General features: G+C 47.1%; 1 protein-coding gene across 2 annotated transcripts in view; it reads right to left on the bottom strand.

The window, feature by feature from the left end:
• LOC122928761 (oocyte zinc finger protein XlCOF6.1-like) overlaps positions 1-16,306 on the bottom strand; it is a 30,528-nt gene extending 14,222 nt beyond the window's left edge. Inside the window, exons 1-2 of one of the 2 annotated variants that reach the window (XM_044281948.1) lie at positions 16,248-16,306; positions 14,129-14,193 (exon numbers count right to left, since the gene is read on the bottom strand). In XM_044281948.1, the coding sequence (XP_044137883.1) occupies positions 14,129-14,193; positions 16,248-16,285 (103 nt within the window). In that variant the 5' untranslated portion in view covers positions 16,286-16,306. Of the gene's footprint in view, positions 1-14,128; positions 14,194-16,247 lie in introns of those variants that run through there. The other variant, XM_044281949.1, reaches the window with a different exon arrangement.
• Positions 16,307-16,523: the final 217 nt, after the last annotated feature.

Raw genomic sequence — 16,523 nt, 5'->3', positions numbered from 1 at the left:
CTGGTCCAACCAGCGGCAGCCCAGAACTTACACGTCAGCTGAGCACCGCCTCTCCCTCTGATGCGATCCAGATGCCGCACAGAAAGATCGGCCCACTGACATCATCGATGGGCGGCCCCAGCCACGTCATCCAAGCACCGCCCCAGGGACGTCACACGGATGCTAGACCAATCGGGACAACTACCACCTATGACACGCCAGGAGGAGGGACTATAGGGCACCAGAACAACCCAAAAAGAAAAACGATTGGCCACCTGCCCCTGGGGGAGTGTCGGGTATCCTAGCGACCAGACAAACACTCACTCCCCCGACCTCCCCTCCGCCCATGTGACCTGCACACATTGCGCTCAAACTGAGTGCATAAAAGAACTAGAAACACTGTATTTTAAATGTAATAAGTTTTATTGTCCTGAGGAAGGGGGATGTTCTACCCCCGAAACGCGTAGACCAACTTTAATAAAAAGATTACCTTGATTGGTACTTCTTGCGCATCGAGTCCTTTACTGCACCAGCGCCACCGAGAATGGTCTAATTTTTCTCCAGAATTAATCGCTAGGCTCACGGCCATCAGCTCCTTCAGGTTGATGGAGCCTCTTTCTTGGATACTTTCCCAACAATCTTTAAGGGAGATCTCCTGAATGCGATCTCCCCACCCCCAGGGACTTGCGTTCGTAGTCAGACAAATCAGATCTTCAAGCTTCCACGGAACACCCTGAATTAGATTTTCCCTCTCCAGCCATGTCAAGCTTTGAAGAGTCTGATCTGATATCCTTATTTTTACATCTAGGGAGCTGTTTTCCTCCGAAAGAGACAGGATTTCCCACTGGAGCGCCCTTGAGTGGAGTTGTGCCCATCTTACCGCTGGAATACAAGATGTGAGGGATCCAAGGATAGACATCCCTTTCCTTATTGAGGTCACCGGATTTCTGATCAGGAGCCTAGTTTTTTTGTGGATGAGAATTACTTTTTCTTCTGGCAAAAAACAGCTCTGGCAAGAAGAATCTAAAATCAATCCCAGAAAAGACTGTCTTCTGGTGGGATGCGGTCTTGATTTTTCTTGATATAAAATCCATCCTAATCTGTTCAGGATCTCTGATACCGCAGCTACTGCTTTTTTACAGGCATTTTCTGTTTTTCCTACAATCAGAAAATCATCCAGGTATGGTATGAAAAGAATATCCCTCTCCCTTATATGAGCCGCCATCTCTGCGATTATTTTCGTAAACACTCTTGGAGCCATGGATAGGCCAAAGAACTGAATCTAAAAATGCCGTAACTGACCCCCTATTCTGACTGCGACTCTTAGGAATTTCTGATGCCCTGCAAAAATTGGAACGTGATAGTATGTGTCCTTGAGATCGAGTACTGCCATGAAGCAGCGAGGAGAAAGAAGCTTTATGACCGATTTTATAGTTTCCATTTAGAACTTTTTGATCTGAAGAAAATGATTCAATCTCTTTAGGTTTATTATAGTTCTGAATGAACCATCCTTTTTTTTATTTTTTACTAAAAACGGAGGGAATAAAATACCTCGCCTTTTTCCTCCTCTGCTACCGGGAATAAAATCGATTTTTCTACAAATTTTAGAACCTCGCTTTCCATGGCCGAATTTCCTAGAGCTGATACTTGATCTTTTAGTAACATAGTATATAAGGCAGAAAAAAGACATTCGTCCATCCAGTTCGGCCTGTTATCCTGCAAGTTGATCCAGGAGGAAGGCAAAAAAACCCTGTGAGGTAGAAGCCAATTTTCCTCACTTTAGGGGAATAAAAAGTCCTTCCCGACTCCAATCAGGCAATCAGAATAACTCCCTGGATCCCCGACCCCTCTCTAGTAGCTATAGCCTGTAATATTATTACACTCCAGAAATACATCCAGGCCCCTCCTGAACTCCTTTATTGTACTCACCATCACCACCTCCTCAGGCAGAGAGCTCCATAGTCTCACTGCTCTTACCGTTAAGAGTCCATAGTCTCACTGCTCTTACAGTAGAGTCCATAGTCTCACTGGTCTTACAGTATAGAGTCCATAGTCTCACTGCTCTTACAGTAAAGAGTCCATAGTCTCACTGCTCTTACAGTAAAGAGCCCATAGTCTCACTGCTCTTACAGTAAAGAGTCCATAGTCTCACTGCTCTTACAGTAAAGAGTCCATAGTCTCACTGCTCTTACAGTATAGAGTCCATAGTCTCACTGCTCTTACAGTAAAGAGTCCATAGTCTCACTGCTCTTACAGTATAGAGTCCATAGTCTCACTGCTCTTACAGTATAGAGTCCATAGTCTCACTGCTCTTACAGTAAAGAGTCCATAGTCTCACTGCTCTTACAGTAAAGAGTCCATAGTCTCACTGCTCTTACAGTATAGAGTCCATAGTCTCACTGCTCTTACAGTATAGAGTCCATAGTCTCACTGCTCTTACAGTATAGAGTCCATAGTCTCACTGCTCTTACAGTAAAGAGTCCATAGTCTCACTGCTCTTACAGTAAAGAGTCCATAGTCTCACTGCTCTTACAGTAAAGAGTCCATAGTCTCACTGCTCTTACCGTAAAGAGTCCATAGTCTCACTGCTCTTACAGTATAGAGTCCATAGTCTCACTGCTCTTACAGTAAAGAGTCCATAGTCTCACTGCTCTTACAGTATAGAGTCCATAGTCTCACTGCTCTTACAGTAAAGAGTCCATAGTCTCACTGCTCTTACAGTAAAGAGTCCATAGTCTCACTGCTCTTACAGTATAGAGTCCATAGTGTCACTGCTCTTACAGTATAGAGTCCATAGTCTCACTGCTCTTACAGTATAGAGTCCATAGTCTCACTGCTCTTACAGTAAAGAGTCCATAGTCTCACTGCTCTTACCGTAAAGAATCCTCTTCTATGTTTGTGTACAAACCTTCTTTCCTCCAGACGCAGAGGATGTCCCCTCGTCACAGTCACAGTCCTGGGGATAAATAGATGATGGGATAGATCTCTGTACTGATCCCTGATATATTTATACATATTAATTAGATCTCCTCTCAGTCGTCTTTTTTCTAAAGTGAATAACCCTAATTTTGATAATCTTTCAGGGTACTGTAGTTGCCCCATTCCAGTTATTACTTTAGTTGCCCTCCTCTGGACCCTCTCCAGCTCTGCTATGTCTGCCTTGTTTACAGGAGCCCAGAACTGTACACAGTCCTCCATGTGTGGTCTGACCAGTGATGTGTAAAGTGGTAGGACTATGTTCTCATCATGGGCATCTATGCCCCTTTTGATGCAACCCATTATCTTATTGGCCTTGGCAGCAGCTGCCTGACACTGGTTTTTGCAGCTTAGTTTGCTGTTTATTAAAATTCCTAGATCTTTTTCCATGTCAGTGTTACCGAGTGTTTTACCATTTAGTATGTACGGGTGACTTGCATTATTCCTTCCCATGTGCATAACTTTACATTTGTCAGTGTTAAACCTCATCTGCCACTTATCTGCCCAAGCCTCCAATCTATCCAGATCGCTCTGTAGTATATATATATATATATATATATATACACACACACACACACAGTATACCAGTATACTGTCCTCTGTAGTATATATATATATATATATATATATATATACACACACACACAGTATACTCTCCTCTGTAGTATATATATACAGTATACTATCCTCTGTAGTGTATATATACACAGTATACTGTCCTCTTCAGTATTAATTACTTTACACAGTTTAGTGTCATCTGCAAAAATTTATACTTTACTATGCAAGCCTTCTACAAGATCATTAATAAATATATTGAAGAGAATAGGGCCCAATACTGACCCCTGAGGTACCCCACTAGTGACAGTGACCCCTCCAGTACTGACCCCTGAGGTACCCCACTAGTGACAGTGACCCAATCTGAGTATGTACCATTAATAACCACCCTCTGTTTTCTATCACTGAGCCAGTTACTTACCCACATACAGACGTTTTCTCCCAGTCCGAGCATTCTCATTTTATATACTAACCTTTTATGTGGTACAGTGTCAAATGCTTTGGAGAAGTCCAGATACACGACATCCATTGATTCGCCGCTGTCAAGTCTAGAACTTACCTCCTCATAGAAACTGATTACATTAGTCTGACATGACCGATCCCTCATGAAGCCATGATGATATGGCGGTATTTGCTTATTTCCGTTGAGATGCTCTAATATAGCATCCCTCAGAAAACCTTCAAACAGTTTACCCACAACAGATGTTAAACTTACCGGCCTATAGTTTCCAGGCTCTGTCTTTGGCCCCTTTTTGAATATTGGCACCACATTTGCCATGCGCCAATCCTGTGGGACATTCCCTGTCAGTATAGAGTCTGCAAATATCAGAAATAAGGGTCTGGCTATGACATTACTTAATTCCCTTAGGATACGGGGGTGTATGCCATCCGGTCCTGGCGATTTGTCTATTTTAATCTTTTTAAGTCGCTGATGTACTTCTTCCTGGGTCAGACAGGACACTTTTAATGGGGAATTTATTTCAACATTCGGCATGTCATCTGACAGTTTATTTTCCTCAGTGAATACATTGGAGAAAAAAATATTTAACAGCTTTGCTTTCTCCTCGTCGCTCTCTGCGACTCCCCCCTCATTACTCTTTAACGGGCCGACAACTTCAGATTTATACTTTTTAACATTTATATAATTGAAGAACATTTTAGGGTTAGTTTTACTCTCTTTGGCAATTAATCTCTCAGTCTCTAGTTTGGCCGCTTTTATTAGTTTTTTACATGTTCTATAGTTTTTCAATGCTTCCTCGCTCCCCTCCTGTTTTAGTGTTTTATATGCTTTCTTTTTGTCATTTATTGCTTTCTTTACAGTTCTGTTTATCCACATTGGTTTCTTTTTGTTCCTTAACCTTTTATTCCCATACGGTATGTACCTCTCACAATGAGATTTTAGGATGCTTTTAAAGATATCCCATTTTGTGGCTGTATTTTTATTTGTGAGGACTTTGTCCCATTTAGTTAGGCCTATGGCCTTTCTTAGTTGGCTAAATTTAGCTTTTTTGACGTTTGGTATTTTTGTTCCTCCCTGTAGAAACACTCTTTTGAATGATAATTGGAAGGTTATTACTTTGTGGTCACTATTTCCCAGGTGTCCCCCGACCTGCACGTCTGTTGTTCTGTCAGGCCTATTGGTTAATACTAAGTCCAGTATGGCCGTCCCTCTAGTCGGGTCCTGAACCAGTTGGGAGACGTAATTGTCTTTGGTTATTGCCAAGAACCTGTTTCCTTTATGAGATATACAAGTTTCAGTTTCCCAGTCTATATCTGGGTAGTTGAAGTCCCCCATAATAACCACCTCATTATGATTTGCCGCCTCGTCTATCTCGTTTAGTAGTAGATTTTCTGTGGACTCCGGTATATTAGGTGGTTTATAGTAAACTCCTATTAGTAATTTATTATTGTTTTTGCCTCCATGTATTTCTACCCACAGTGACTCCACATGTTCATGTCCCTCACTTATATCTTCTCGGACTGTGGGCTTTAGACAGGACTTTACATAAAGGCAGACCCCCCCCCCCCCTCTCCGGTTTTGACGATCCTTTCTAAACAGACTGTAACCTTGTACATTAACTGCCCAGTCATAGCTATCATCCAGCCATGTCTCAGTTATCCCCACTGTCATAGCTATCATCCAGCCGTGTCTCAGTTATTCCCACTGTCATAGCCATCATCCAGCCGTGTCTCAGTTATTCCCACTATGTCATAGTCCTCCTCACACATCACTAACTCCAGTTAACCAGTTTTATTAGTCAGGCTTCTGGCATTAATATACATACATTTGAGAGGTTTATGTATATTTTTTACTCTACACCTTTCCTTCTGAACTGTTCTAGTCCCTCCTTCCATTCCTCCCCCAGTCTCTATCTGCACTATCTTCCCATTCTATAACATAATTACCCTCCCCCCCAGTCCCTAGTTTAAACACTCCTCCAACCTTCTAGCCATCTTCTTCCCCAACACAGCTGCCCCTTCCCCATTAAGGTGCAGCCCGTCCCTACGATAGAGCCTGTAGCCGATAGAGAAGTCGCCCAGTTCTCCAGGAACCCAAACCCCTCCTTCCTACACCAGTTCTTGAGCCACTTGTTCCCCTCTCTAATCTCCCGCTGCCTCTCTTGTGTGGCCCATGGTACAGGTAGTATTTCGGAAAATACTACCTTTGGAGGTCCTTGCCCTCAGCTTTTCTAATTCAGAATCTTACTGGAGCAGCCAGATGGAATTTTAATTTTAACCCATTGAGAATGGAGTCTAGAATTCACTAACTTAACAAAATCTGGGACCAGGCTGCAGAGAAATTTTTTAATCTGCCCCCACCTGACTTCCGGCATCATTGTTGATCCTGTTTATTTTTATCTCCAAAGGACTGATTGAAGAAATAACTTCTACCTCTCCTTTGGTTCTGGAACCTGTCCTTCCTGGACTTTTTATCTGATTCCTGCTTACTTTTGAAGGGGCGAAAGGAACGGTTAAACCTATTCTTAGAGGGGAAAGAGCTCTGGAACCCTGGAAATGTTTTCTTTTTATCCGCAGCCTTATCTAATAAGTCATCCAGAGTTGACCCGAACAGGTATTCCCCTTCACAGGGGACACCACATAGTTTGTTTTCAGATGGGAGATCTCCACCCCAATTGTTTAACCAAAGCGCTCTTTGTGCCGAATTTGACAAGGCGGCAGATTTGGCCTCCAATCTGACAGAATCAGCAGAGGCATCTGCCAGGAAGTCAGCCGCTTTTTCATTGTTGGCAGGGATGATAAAATCTCTTCCCTGGGGCATCTGTTCTTTAGCTGATTTTCTAATTCAGAGAGCGAGACTATAAAGGGACCGGGCCATACAGGTAGAGGCTATACTTGGTCTGAAAGAAGAAGTGGATGCCTCCCAAGCCCCTTTTAAAAAAGGTATCGGCTTTTCTATCTAATGGGTCCTTCAAAATCTCCATATCATTAAAGGGAAGAGCCGTCTTCCTTGAAACTTTAGAGATCGCTACAACTATCCTGGGAGCCTTATTCCATGTAGCAGAATCTTCTTCTTTAAAGGGGTATTTACTCTTAATATTTTTTGAGATGTAAACCTTCCTGTTAGGCTTTCTCCATTCTCCTTTTATTAGGGCAGAAACATTCTTGTGAACTGGGAAAGTGCTGTCGTGTCTGGATTCTAGACCACCAAACATAATGTCCTGTATAGACCAGGGCTCTTTTGTCACCTCAATGCCCATAGTCGAGCGTACAGCTTTCAGGAGTGTTTCCGTATCTTCTATGGGAAAACATGGTCTACCACTAATTTCACCATCTTCAGAGGAAGATAGAGATGAATCATCAGAATGTCCAAATAAAGAAAAGTGTATCTCCTCTTCCTCAGAGTCAGATGATAAATGTTCTTGTACAGACTCATGGCGCCTCATTTTAGGATCTTTCTCCCCCAAGACTTTTTTGGGATGACAGTAGAATTAACCTCTGATCTGACTAATGCCTGGAGACATTTATAAAAAGATGGCGATTCTTCAGCCACTGTTCTATCAATCCAGGACTGACACATTTTCTTTTCCCAATCCGAAGACAACCCAGTTTTACACAGAGCACATTCCTTATTCTTCCTCTTAGTAACCACTTTCCTAGGTTTTGTCTGAAATTACATTAATACAACTGTATCAGCATAAGGAAGCATAACATAATGCCCCAAAACACTCACCCCCTCAGAGGTACCAACACTGGAGGGACTGCAGACTCCTCAGTGAGTTTGTCCTTCTCCGCGCTTCCTGTTGCTGGTAACCGAAGCGCTGCTTAGGACGCCAGTCTGTAGCTCAAAGCGCGCCCTACTCATAGGCGCTCCTGAGATAATGTCACATCCAATCAGGGTGGATAAAAATCAATGATTTAAAAAAAATATATAAAAAAAATCGGATTTGTTTTATTTAAATCAGATTTTTTTTATATAAAATGCTTTTTGAGGAAAATATATTACCATCCAAAGGTTATTTCATTATGAAATAAAGATTACCTTTTTTAATTATGTAGAATAAGGCTGTATATGTTTAATTTTTTGTTAAATCCCATTAATCCATTCACGATGTCATGCTCTTCCAGAGGTTTTTGTAAGATTACTGGGCAGTTTCTCTGCCTACAAGATATTATCACAGACGCTTGGTTTAATTTTGGAGTTCTCAAAACTGAATTTATAACATGAAAAGAGTTGAGAAAAAGATCTTAATCCTAACTTCTACAAACCTATAAATACAGAATCAACCCCTTCAGTCCTAAGTTTAAAGTTCAGTAAATAGAATATAAACAATATTTTTCTGATTGTTTGGAGTGGAATAGATCTGCACAAGAAGAAAGTGAAACTAAGTGTAAGGAGGAAAAGGCAAGCAGACAAGGAGTACTACAAAATGAAAGTGAATCTCTCTGAGCACAGTACTGCACAGCCACAGACAGACAAGTCTTTGGATCTTTTTGTGTGTATGACCTGAGGTTTATCACATTCTTTCCTTGGAGGAAAAAAAACTATAATGGCAGTAGGCCGTAAAAGAGACCCAGTTTGGCAATATTTTATTGAAGTTCCTTTACCCATCGGTAAGGCAGGCATGCGTGCAAAATGCAAACACTGCAACAAAGAAATGCAAGGCCTGGTGGCCCGAATGAGGCAACATCACGAGATGTGCTGTGATGAAGATGACCAAAGAAACACATTTTTCTCCTTCCTAAGTACAACAGAAAAATTGTCCAAATATGAATCTTTATGTAAAAAACTATGAATTAAATCAAGTAGGGCTGAAACGATTATTCGAATAACTCGATTAAATCGAGTCAAAAAATTCATTGATGCAGTTTCCCTGCATCGAGGAATCGTTTAGATCACGTGATCACGGAGCGGGAGTGAAATTAAGCGTCTCACTCACCGCTTCCGTGTCCTCCGGAGGCCAGAGAGGCAGGACTGAGCCGGCCGGCACAGCTGAGGAGGAGGAGGGAGTCTCTCCCTCCCCACTGTGCGCGGCTGCCGCTGAAGACCAATGAGGACAGAGGAGGAGGAGGGGAGGGACTGTGGCCACTGCGCTACCAATGACTGTGCCGGCCATATCCCACAGGGTCCCCCTCCTCCCCCCCATCATTGGTGGCAGTGTCAGTTCCGATCGGAGCCCCAGCAGTGTAATGCTGGGGCTTCGATCGGTTACCATGGCAGCCAGGACGCTACTGAAGTCCTGGCTGCCATGGTATGTTAGTGAGCAGAGAGCAGCGCATTATACTCACGTGCGCTGTGGCCGGCGGTCGCTCCTTCTCATAGGTCTGTGCGGCGCATTGCTAATGCTGTAAGCATTAGCAATCCGCCGCACAGACAGAAGAAGGAGCGACCGGCGGCCACAGCGCACGTGAGTATAATGCGCTGCTCTCTGCTCACTAACATACCATGGCAGCCAGGGCTTCAGTAGCGTGACTCCTGGCTGCCATGGTAACCGATCGGAGACCCAGCATTACACTGCTGGGGCTCCGATCGGAACTGACACTGCCACCAATGATGGGGGGGAGGGGGGGGACCCTGTGGCCACTGCCACCAATGATTAATACTGGGGAGGGAGGGGGGGTTGCGTTACCAGAGGGGGCAGGCAGATCAGAGGCTGGGGGGAGGGGGCAGGAAGATCAGAGGCTGGGGGGGAGGCAGATCAGAGGCTGGGGGGAGGGGGGAGGCAGATCAGAGGCTGGGGGGAGGCAGATCAGAGGCTGGGGGGAAGAAGATCAGAGGCTGGGGGGGGCAGATCAGAGGCTGGGGGGGAGGCAGATCAGAGGCTGGGGGGGAGGCAGATCAGAGGCTGGGGGGGAGGCAGATCAGAGGCTGGGGGGGAGGCAGATCAGAGGCTGGGGGGGAGGCAGATCAGAGGCTGGGGGGGGAGGCAGATCAGAGGCTGGGGGGAGGCAGATCAGAGGCTGGGGGGGAGGCAGATCAGAGGCTGGGGGGGAGGCAGATCAGAGGCTGGGGGGAGGCAGATCAGAGGCTGGGGGGAGGCAGATGGAGAGAGAGTGGTTAATGGAGGCTGCAAGCACCACCTTGGCATTAGGCATGTATAAAGTTATTAACCCCTTCAAACCAATAACTTTATACATACCTAATTACGTACGTTATTTTAAGTAGCTTTTTCTTATTAGATTACTCGATGAATCGAGAAATATAATCGATAGAATACTCGATTACAAAAATATTCGTTTACTGCAGCCCTAAAATCAAGCCTTACTGACTAGTAATTTAAATTGCGATTTAAATCGGTTTGATTTAAATCAAATCCACCCTGCATCCAACGCTGCGAGACGATCACGTGACCTCCCTGCTTTCCCTGAAATTCTCACTGCCGGAAGCTCCTCTTCTTCCCCCTGGGGTTCAGCGTCTGTGCTTCTGGACCATTTATCTAGTGCGGATGAATCTTCTCCATGTTACAAACCCCTCCAGGAACGTCAACCCTCTTACATACTCAGAATGCACCCCATTAACAACAAGCCTCTGATATCTGTCCAACAGATGACCGCGGATCCACTGGACTATCCGCGGATTAAGTCCAATCTTCAGCCATTTATCTGTCAGCTTTGGCTGTGGCTTTGTATCAAAGGCTTTGCTAAAATCCAGGCCAGCAACATCCACGGAACCTTCTTCGTAGTCAAAGAAATCTATAAGATTAGTCTGACATGATCGGCCCTCGGAGCAGCCATGCTGTTTTAGGGCCAGTACATTGTTAGTTTTTAGGTGGTCGATTATCTTCTTTTTCAGGAGGGTTTCCATCATTTTACTACTACAGATGTTAGGCTCACTGCTCTGTGTTTTCTCCCCGCACCCGGTTGTAGCGCTCAATAACTGATGGAAATTACTGAAGTGTGAACTCGGCCTAAGAGGGACTGGTTAAACAAATCAAGTCACAGACTGGAGTTCTTTAAGGACTCGGATGCCATCTGGCCCCATGGCCTTGTTAGACTTTAAAGGGGTTATCTCATCTCAGACATTGGGGGCATATCGCTAGGATATGCTCCCATTGTCTTATAGGTGCAGGTCCCACCGCTGGGACCCGCACCTATATCGCGAACGAAGTCATGCAAGGTGGTAGCTGGAGGTCTCCGGTCCAGCCACCACCAAGCCCGGTCCCCATAGAAGTGAATGGGAGCACACCACGCATGACTGCCCATCGCTCCCATTCACTTCTATGGGCTCAAGGGAAAAAGCTATTTTTGCCGGCCCCATAGAAAATGAATGGAGGGCAAATACGCATGCACAGTGCGCTCTCCTTCACTTTCGGGGCTCCGTGTCCCAGCGGTTGGACCCGCACCTATAAAAAAAATGGGGGCATACCCTAGCAATACGCCCCCATTGTTTGTCATGAGACAACCCCTTTGAGCCTCTGAAATCCCTGAAGCTCCTCTCTTACGACTGTAACTGCCCTGCCCATACAAGTGACGATTCTGAGAGCCGCCGACTCAAAATATTAAACAAAAGGAGATATTCAGACGCTCAGCCATAGCCTGATCCCCATTTCTGATTGTTGTAATGGTAGTTTTTCTTCTATCACTGATAGACCTGAAGAAGGCTTTATCTCTTGGCTTCACTTCTAGTCTTTAGACTTCCTATATGCTTCTTCTCATCTTTTACTATATTTGTTACTTCTCTAGTAAACCTGGGAGGGCTCTTCTTCCTTTTACTAATCTGTCTGACATATAGTTTGGTTGCCTTTAAGACGACCACTTTTAATGGAGTCCACTGGGTGCTCGCTCCTGCTGCGTTATCCTCCCCCAATTCCTTGAAGTTCTTCTTTCTAAAGTCTAATACTTTGGTTGTAGTGTAGGATCGTTCCCATAAACATTAGTCATCGCTGGAACCCAAATGTTCCTCCACATGAACCTCCGACACCAGATCTCTACGATTGGAAGATCCGGCAGGGAACAGCGTACTGGGTCTCTCTGGATCTGCCAGAAGCCACTGCGATCCTGTCCGGACTACTTACCGCTGCACGCAGTGGATCCCAGCAATGCCGGATCCAGAGAGACCCGCAGACTGTTCTCCGGATCTCACAATACTAGCGTGAAGCTAGCCTAAATCTAGAACGTCCTCTCCTCTGTGGGGGATGTGATGAGCTGCTGCTCCTGTAAGTGCATCTATTAGATTCCTGCTCCTACATGTAAGAGCACTGGAAATATCCCAGTCTACACCAGTCACCTTATAACTACAAGATCCCCCTTTAATGCCATTTCAAAAATGTCATCCACCAAGTTGATGTGGTAATCCTTACTTTGCCCTGGAGGCCAATTCCCCCCCCCCCCCCCCGCACCAGTTCTAATATAACTCCCTCCTTCATCTGCATCCAGCTCTGAACTACCCCCCGACAACCTGAGCCGACTGTCTGCAGGTCTTCCAGAAGCTGGACCTAGATGGCGGCTCACAGCCAAAAACCTTGTACACATGCATCCTCGGCAAAGCTGGACACACAGGCGTGCCGGGGGGGGGGGGGGTGCTTCTATCAATACAGATGGAAGTGTTCATTGCTAGAGCCCCAATAAACTTCTCACTGACCGCTCTGCTCCCCGCGCTCCTTCCCTTCTCTGCTTCAACATTCAGACACAGATCGCGCTGCTGGACCATGTAGGAGGATACGGTAATCTGGTTGTGCTCCTCCCACACAGCACTGCAGCGCCAGCTGTGCCAACAGGGGGGCACAGAGAGGGCATTACCACTCTCAGGGGGGACACAGAGAGGGCATTACCACTCACGGGGGGGGGCACAGAGATGGCATTACTACTCTCGGGGGGGGGCACAGAGACTGCTTGGGCTATTTAGCCTCTGCTGGATGCCTGAAGCTGGGTTTTCCTCCAGCCTTGGTGTGTGCTGGTGGTTCACTGTTCCTGGCTTTTACCATCTGTCCAGTGAGGGGCACCCTCGTGATTATTGATGTTATTATGGTGTCTCTTTCCCTTCTTATCTGTTGGTTTGTGTGGGTTATGTTCAGGGCGTGTTGTATGTCTTATGTTGTGTTATATGGCTGGTGATGTTTGGTGTCCAGCATGTTTGCTAGACTTTCCCCTGTCTCACGTTTATTGCAGCTATGGGTGTCCTGGGTTCCTGTGTGGTTGTGGTTTGTGCTGTGTCCTTAATGTTGGTGTGGACACCAGCACTAGTGCACGGGTTCCAGTCAGTGTGACTGTGGCAGGTAAGTGTGTTACTAGTCTTGTTTACTTGCCTACTCCATATGCTGTATGTGTTCCCCTCTCCTGGCAGCCTGGCCTCAGAGAGAGACTCCTGTTCCTTCATGACTGGGATGAACAGGTTGTCTCTTCCCGGCTCCTTGGTCAGGGATTACCAGGGCGACTCAGAGTCTCTAGGAAACCAGAGTATGAGCCGTCCTACCATCGGGGTCCGCTCATATGGTGAGGAGTCAGGGAGAGGATTAGGGACGCTGTAGGAGGTGACCTGCTCCCTTATTACTCCTTTTGGCCAGGCTGATCCCCTTTTACCCTTTGACACCGTACGGTCGGGGGTTTCCCCCACTCCCCACCGTGACAGGGGCACAGAGAGGGCATTACTACTGAGAGGGGCACAGAGCAGGCATTACTACTAAGAGGGGCACAGAGCGGGCATTACTACTGAGAGGGGCACAGAGCGGGCATTACTACTGAGAGGGGTACAGAGCGGGCATTACTACTGAGAGGGGCACAGAGCGGGCATTACTACTGAGAGGGGCACAGAGCGGGCATTACTAATGTGTAGGGGCACAAATGTGAACAGACATATTTAAATTAATGGGTATGTTTGCAGTCAATGGAAAATGTGGACAGCGCACATCAGTGAAAAACGGAAATGTGGACGAGGGCTGAGGCACGCCACTGGCTGGACATGCTGCAGGTGGTTTCCGTGGAAGAGATCGGCTTCTACCAGACTCGTTCCTCTCAGGGACATAAACCTATTGGCTCCTTATTCCCACCAGTGGTCTCCATAGTCAAAGACTTGTAGGAAGAAGCAGAGAACATGGAGCGTCTGTGGTCGGCTGTAATCCCGCCATCTCCAGCTCATTACACCAGTATAAACCTAGAATAGTACTGGATAAAACAAGAGCACAAGGCGTCATCCTACAGAGGACGGTGACATCTCCATTACCTGACCGTCCTGTGGAAGGAGAGGACGTGGACATCTCTCTGGTGTTGTCCTCTGACTGGATCTCTCTGCAGGAGACACAGAGACTGGACTCAGACTTTACAGACAAAGAATTCCAGACTTTACAGACAAAGAATTTGTATTTACTCCTGTCTGTTACCTGGAAATGTGAGGGGCTGGCCCTCCTCCATCATCAGCTCCTTCTACAGCCCTCCTGTCCTCCTCCATCATCAGCTCCTTCTACAGCCCTCCTGTCCTCCTCCATCATCAGCTCCTTCTACAGCCCTCCTGTCCTCCTCCATCATCAGCTCCTTCTACAGCCCTCCTGTCCTCCTCCATCATCAGCTCCTTCTACAGCCCTCCTGTCCTCCTCCATCATCAGCTCCTTCTACAGCCCTCCTGTCCTCCTCCATCATCAGCTCCTTCTACAGCCCTCCTGTCCTCCTCCATCATCAGCTCCTTCTACAGCCCTCCTGTCCTCCTCCATCATCACCTCCTTCTACAGCCCTCCTGTCCTCCTCCATCATCAGCTCCTTCTACAGCCCTCCTGTCCTCCTCCATCATCAGCTCCTTCTACAGCCCTCCTGTCCTCCTCCATCATCAGCTCCTTCTACAGCCCTCCTGTCCTCCTCCATCATCAGCTCCTTCTACATCCCTCCTGTCCTCCTCCATCATCAGCTCCTTCTACAGCCCTCCTGTCCTCCTCCATCATCAGCTCCTTCTACAGCCCTCCTGTCCTCCTCCATCATCAGCTCCTTCTACAGCCCTCCTGTCCTCCTCCATCATCAGCTCTTTCTACAGCCCTCCTGTCCTCCTCCATCATCAGCTCCTTCTACAGCCCTCCTGTCCTCCTCCATCATCAGCTCCTTCTACAGCCCTCCTGTCCTCCTCCATCATCACCTCCTTCTACAGCCCTCCTGTCCTCCTCCATCATCACCTCCTTCTACAGCCCTCCTGTCCTCCTCCATCATCACCTCCTTCTACAGCCCTCCTGTCCTCCTCCATCATCACCTCCTTCTACAGCCCTCCTGTCCTCCTCCATCATCACCTCCTTCTACAGCCCTCCTGTCCTCCTCCATCATCACCTCCTTCTACAGCCCTCCTGTCCTCCTCCATCATCACCTCCTTCTACAGCCCTCCTGTCCTCCTCCATCATCACCTCCTTCTACAGCCCTCCTGTCCTCCTCCATCATCACCTCCTTCTACAGCCCTCCTGTCCTCCTCCATCATCACCTCCTTCTACAGCCCTCCTGTCCTCCTCCATCATCACCTCCTTCTACAGCCCTCCTGTCCTCCTCCATCATCACCTCCTTCTACAGCCCTCCTGTCCTCCTCCATCATCACCTCCTTCTACAGCCCTCCTGTCCTCCTCCATCATCACCTCCTTCTACAGCCCTCCTGTCCTCCTCCATCATCACCTCCTTCTACAGCCCTCCTGTCCTCCTCCATCATCACCTCCTTCTACAGCCCTCCTGTCCTCCTCCATCATCACCTCCTTCTACAGCCCTCCTGTCCTCCTCCATCATCACCTCCTTCTACAGCCCTCCTGTCCTCCTCCATCATCACCTCCTTCTACAGCCCTCCTGTCCTCCTCCATCATCACCTCCTTCTACAGCCCTCCTGTCCTCCTCCTCCCGCTGTCTGGACATCATACACTGCACTACTGAAGCATCAGCTGCCACAGACATCATACACTGCACTACTGAAGCATCAACTGCCAGACATCATACACTGCACTACTGAAGCATCAACTGCCACAGACATCATACACTGCACTACTGAAGCATCAACTGCCACAGACATCATACACTGCACTACTGAAGCATCAGCTGTGACAGACATCACACACTGCACTACTGAAGCATCAGCTGTGACAGACATCACACACTGCACTACTGAAGCTTCAGCTGTGACAGACATCACACACTGCACTACTGAAGCATCAGCTGTGACAGACATCATACACTGCACTACTGAAGCATCAACTGCGACAGACATCATACACTGCACTGCTGAAGCACCAGCTGTGACAGACATCATACACTGCACTACTGAAGCACCAGCTGTGACAGACATCACACACTGCACTACTGAATGCAGCTCCCGGCTCCCCGGTACCTACTCCTCATGCCGGGGCTCTCCCTCCCGCTGTCCGGACATCAGAGCCTCTTTACAGGACGTTTCCAGCAGAACTTCCTCTTTCCCTCAGGTTCCTGGAGTTTTCCTCTCCCAGCATGCTTTGCTGTGTTACGTCACAGGGCTGGCCCCGCCTGGAACACTGGTCAGTCAGCACTAGCTCCGCCACCTACACCTCCGGCGGCCATGTTAGTACACCCAGACATGGCTCATGCTCCTCTCCTCACATCATTGAGGGCCACAGGCGCTTCCCTCACCCTCT

Source organism: Bufo gargarizans, chromosome 2, assembly GCF_014858855.1.
Source record: "Bufo gargarizans isolate SCDJY-AF-19 chromosome 2, ASM1485885v1, whole genome shotgun sequence".
Taxonomy (NCBI): Eukaryota; Metazoa; Chordata; class Amphibia; order Anura; family Bufonidae; genus Bufo; species Bufo gargarizans.
Note: the sequence above shows the minus strand (reverse complement) of the source record. Positions and strands in the feature narration are given on the sequence as shown.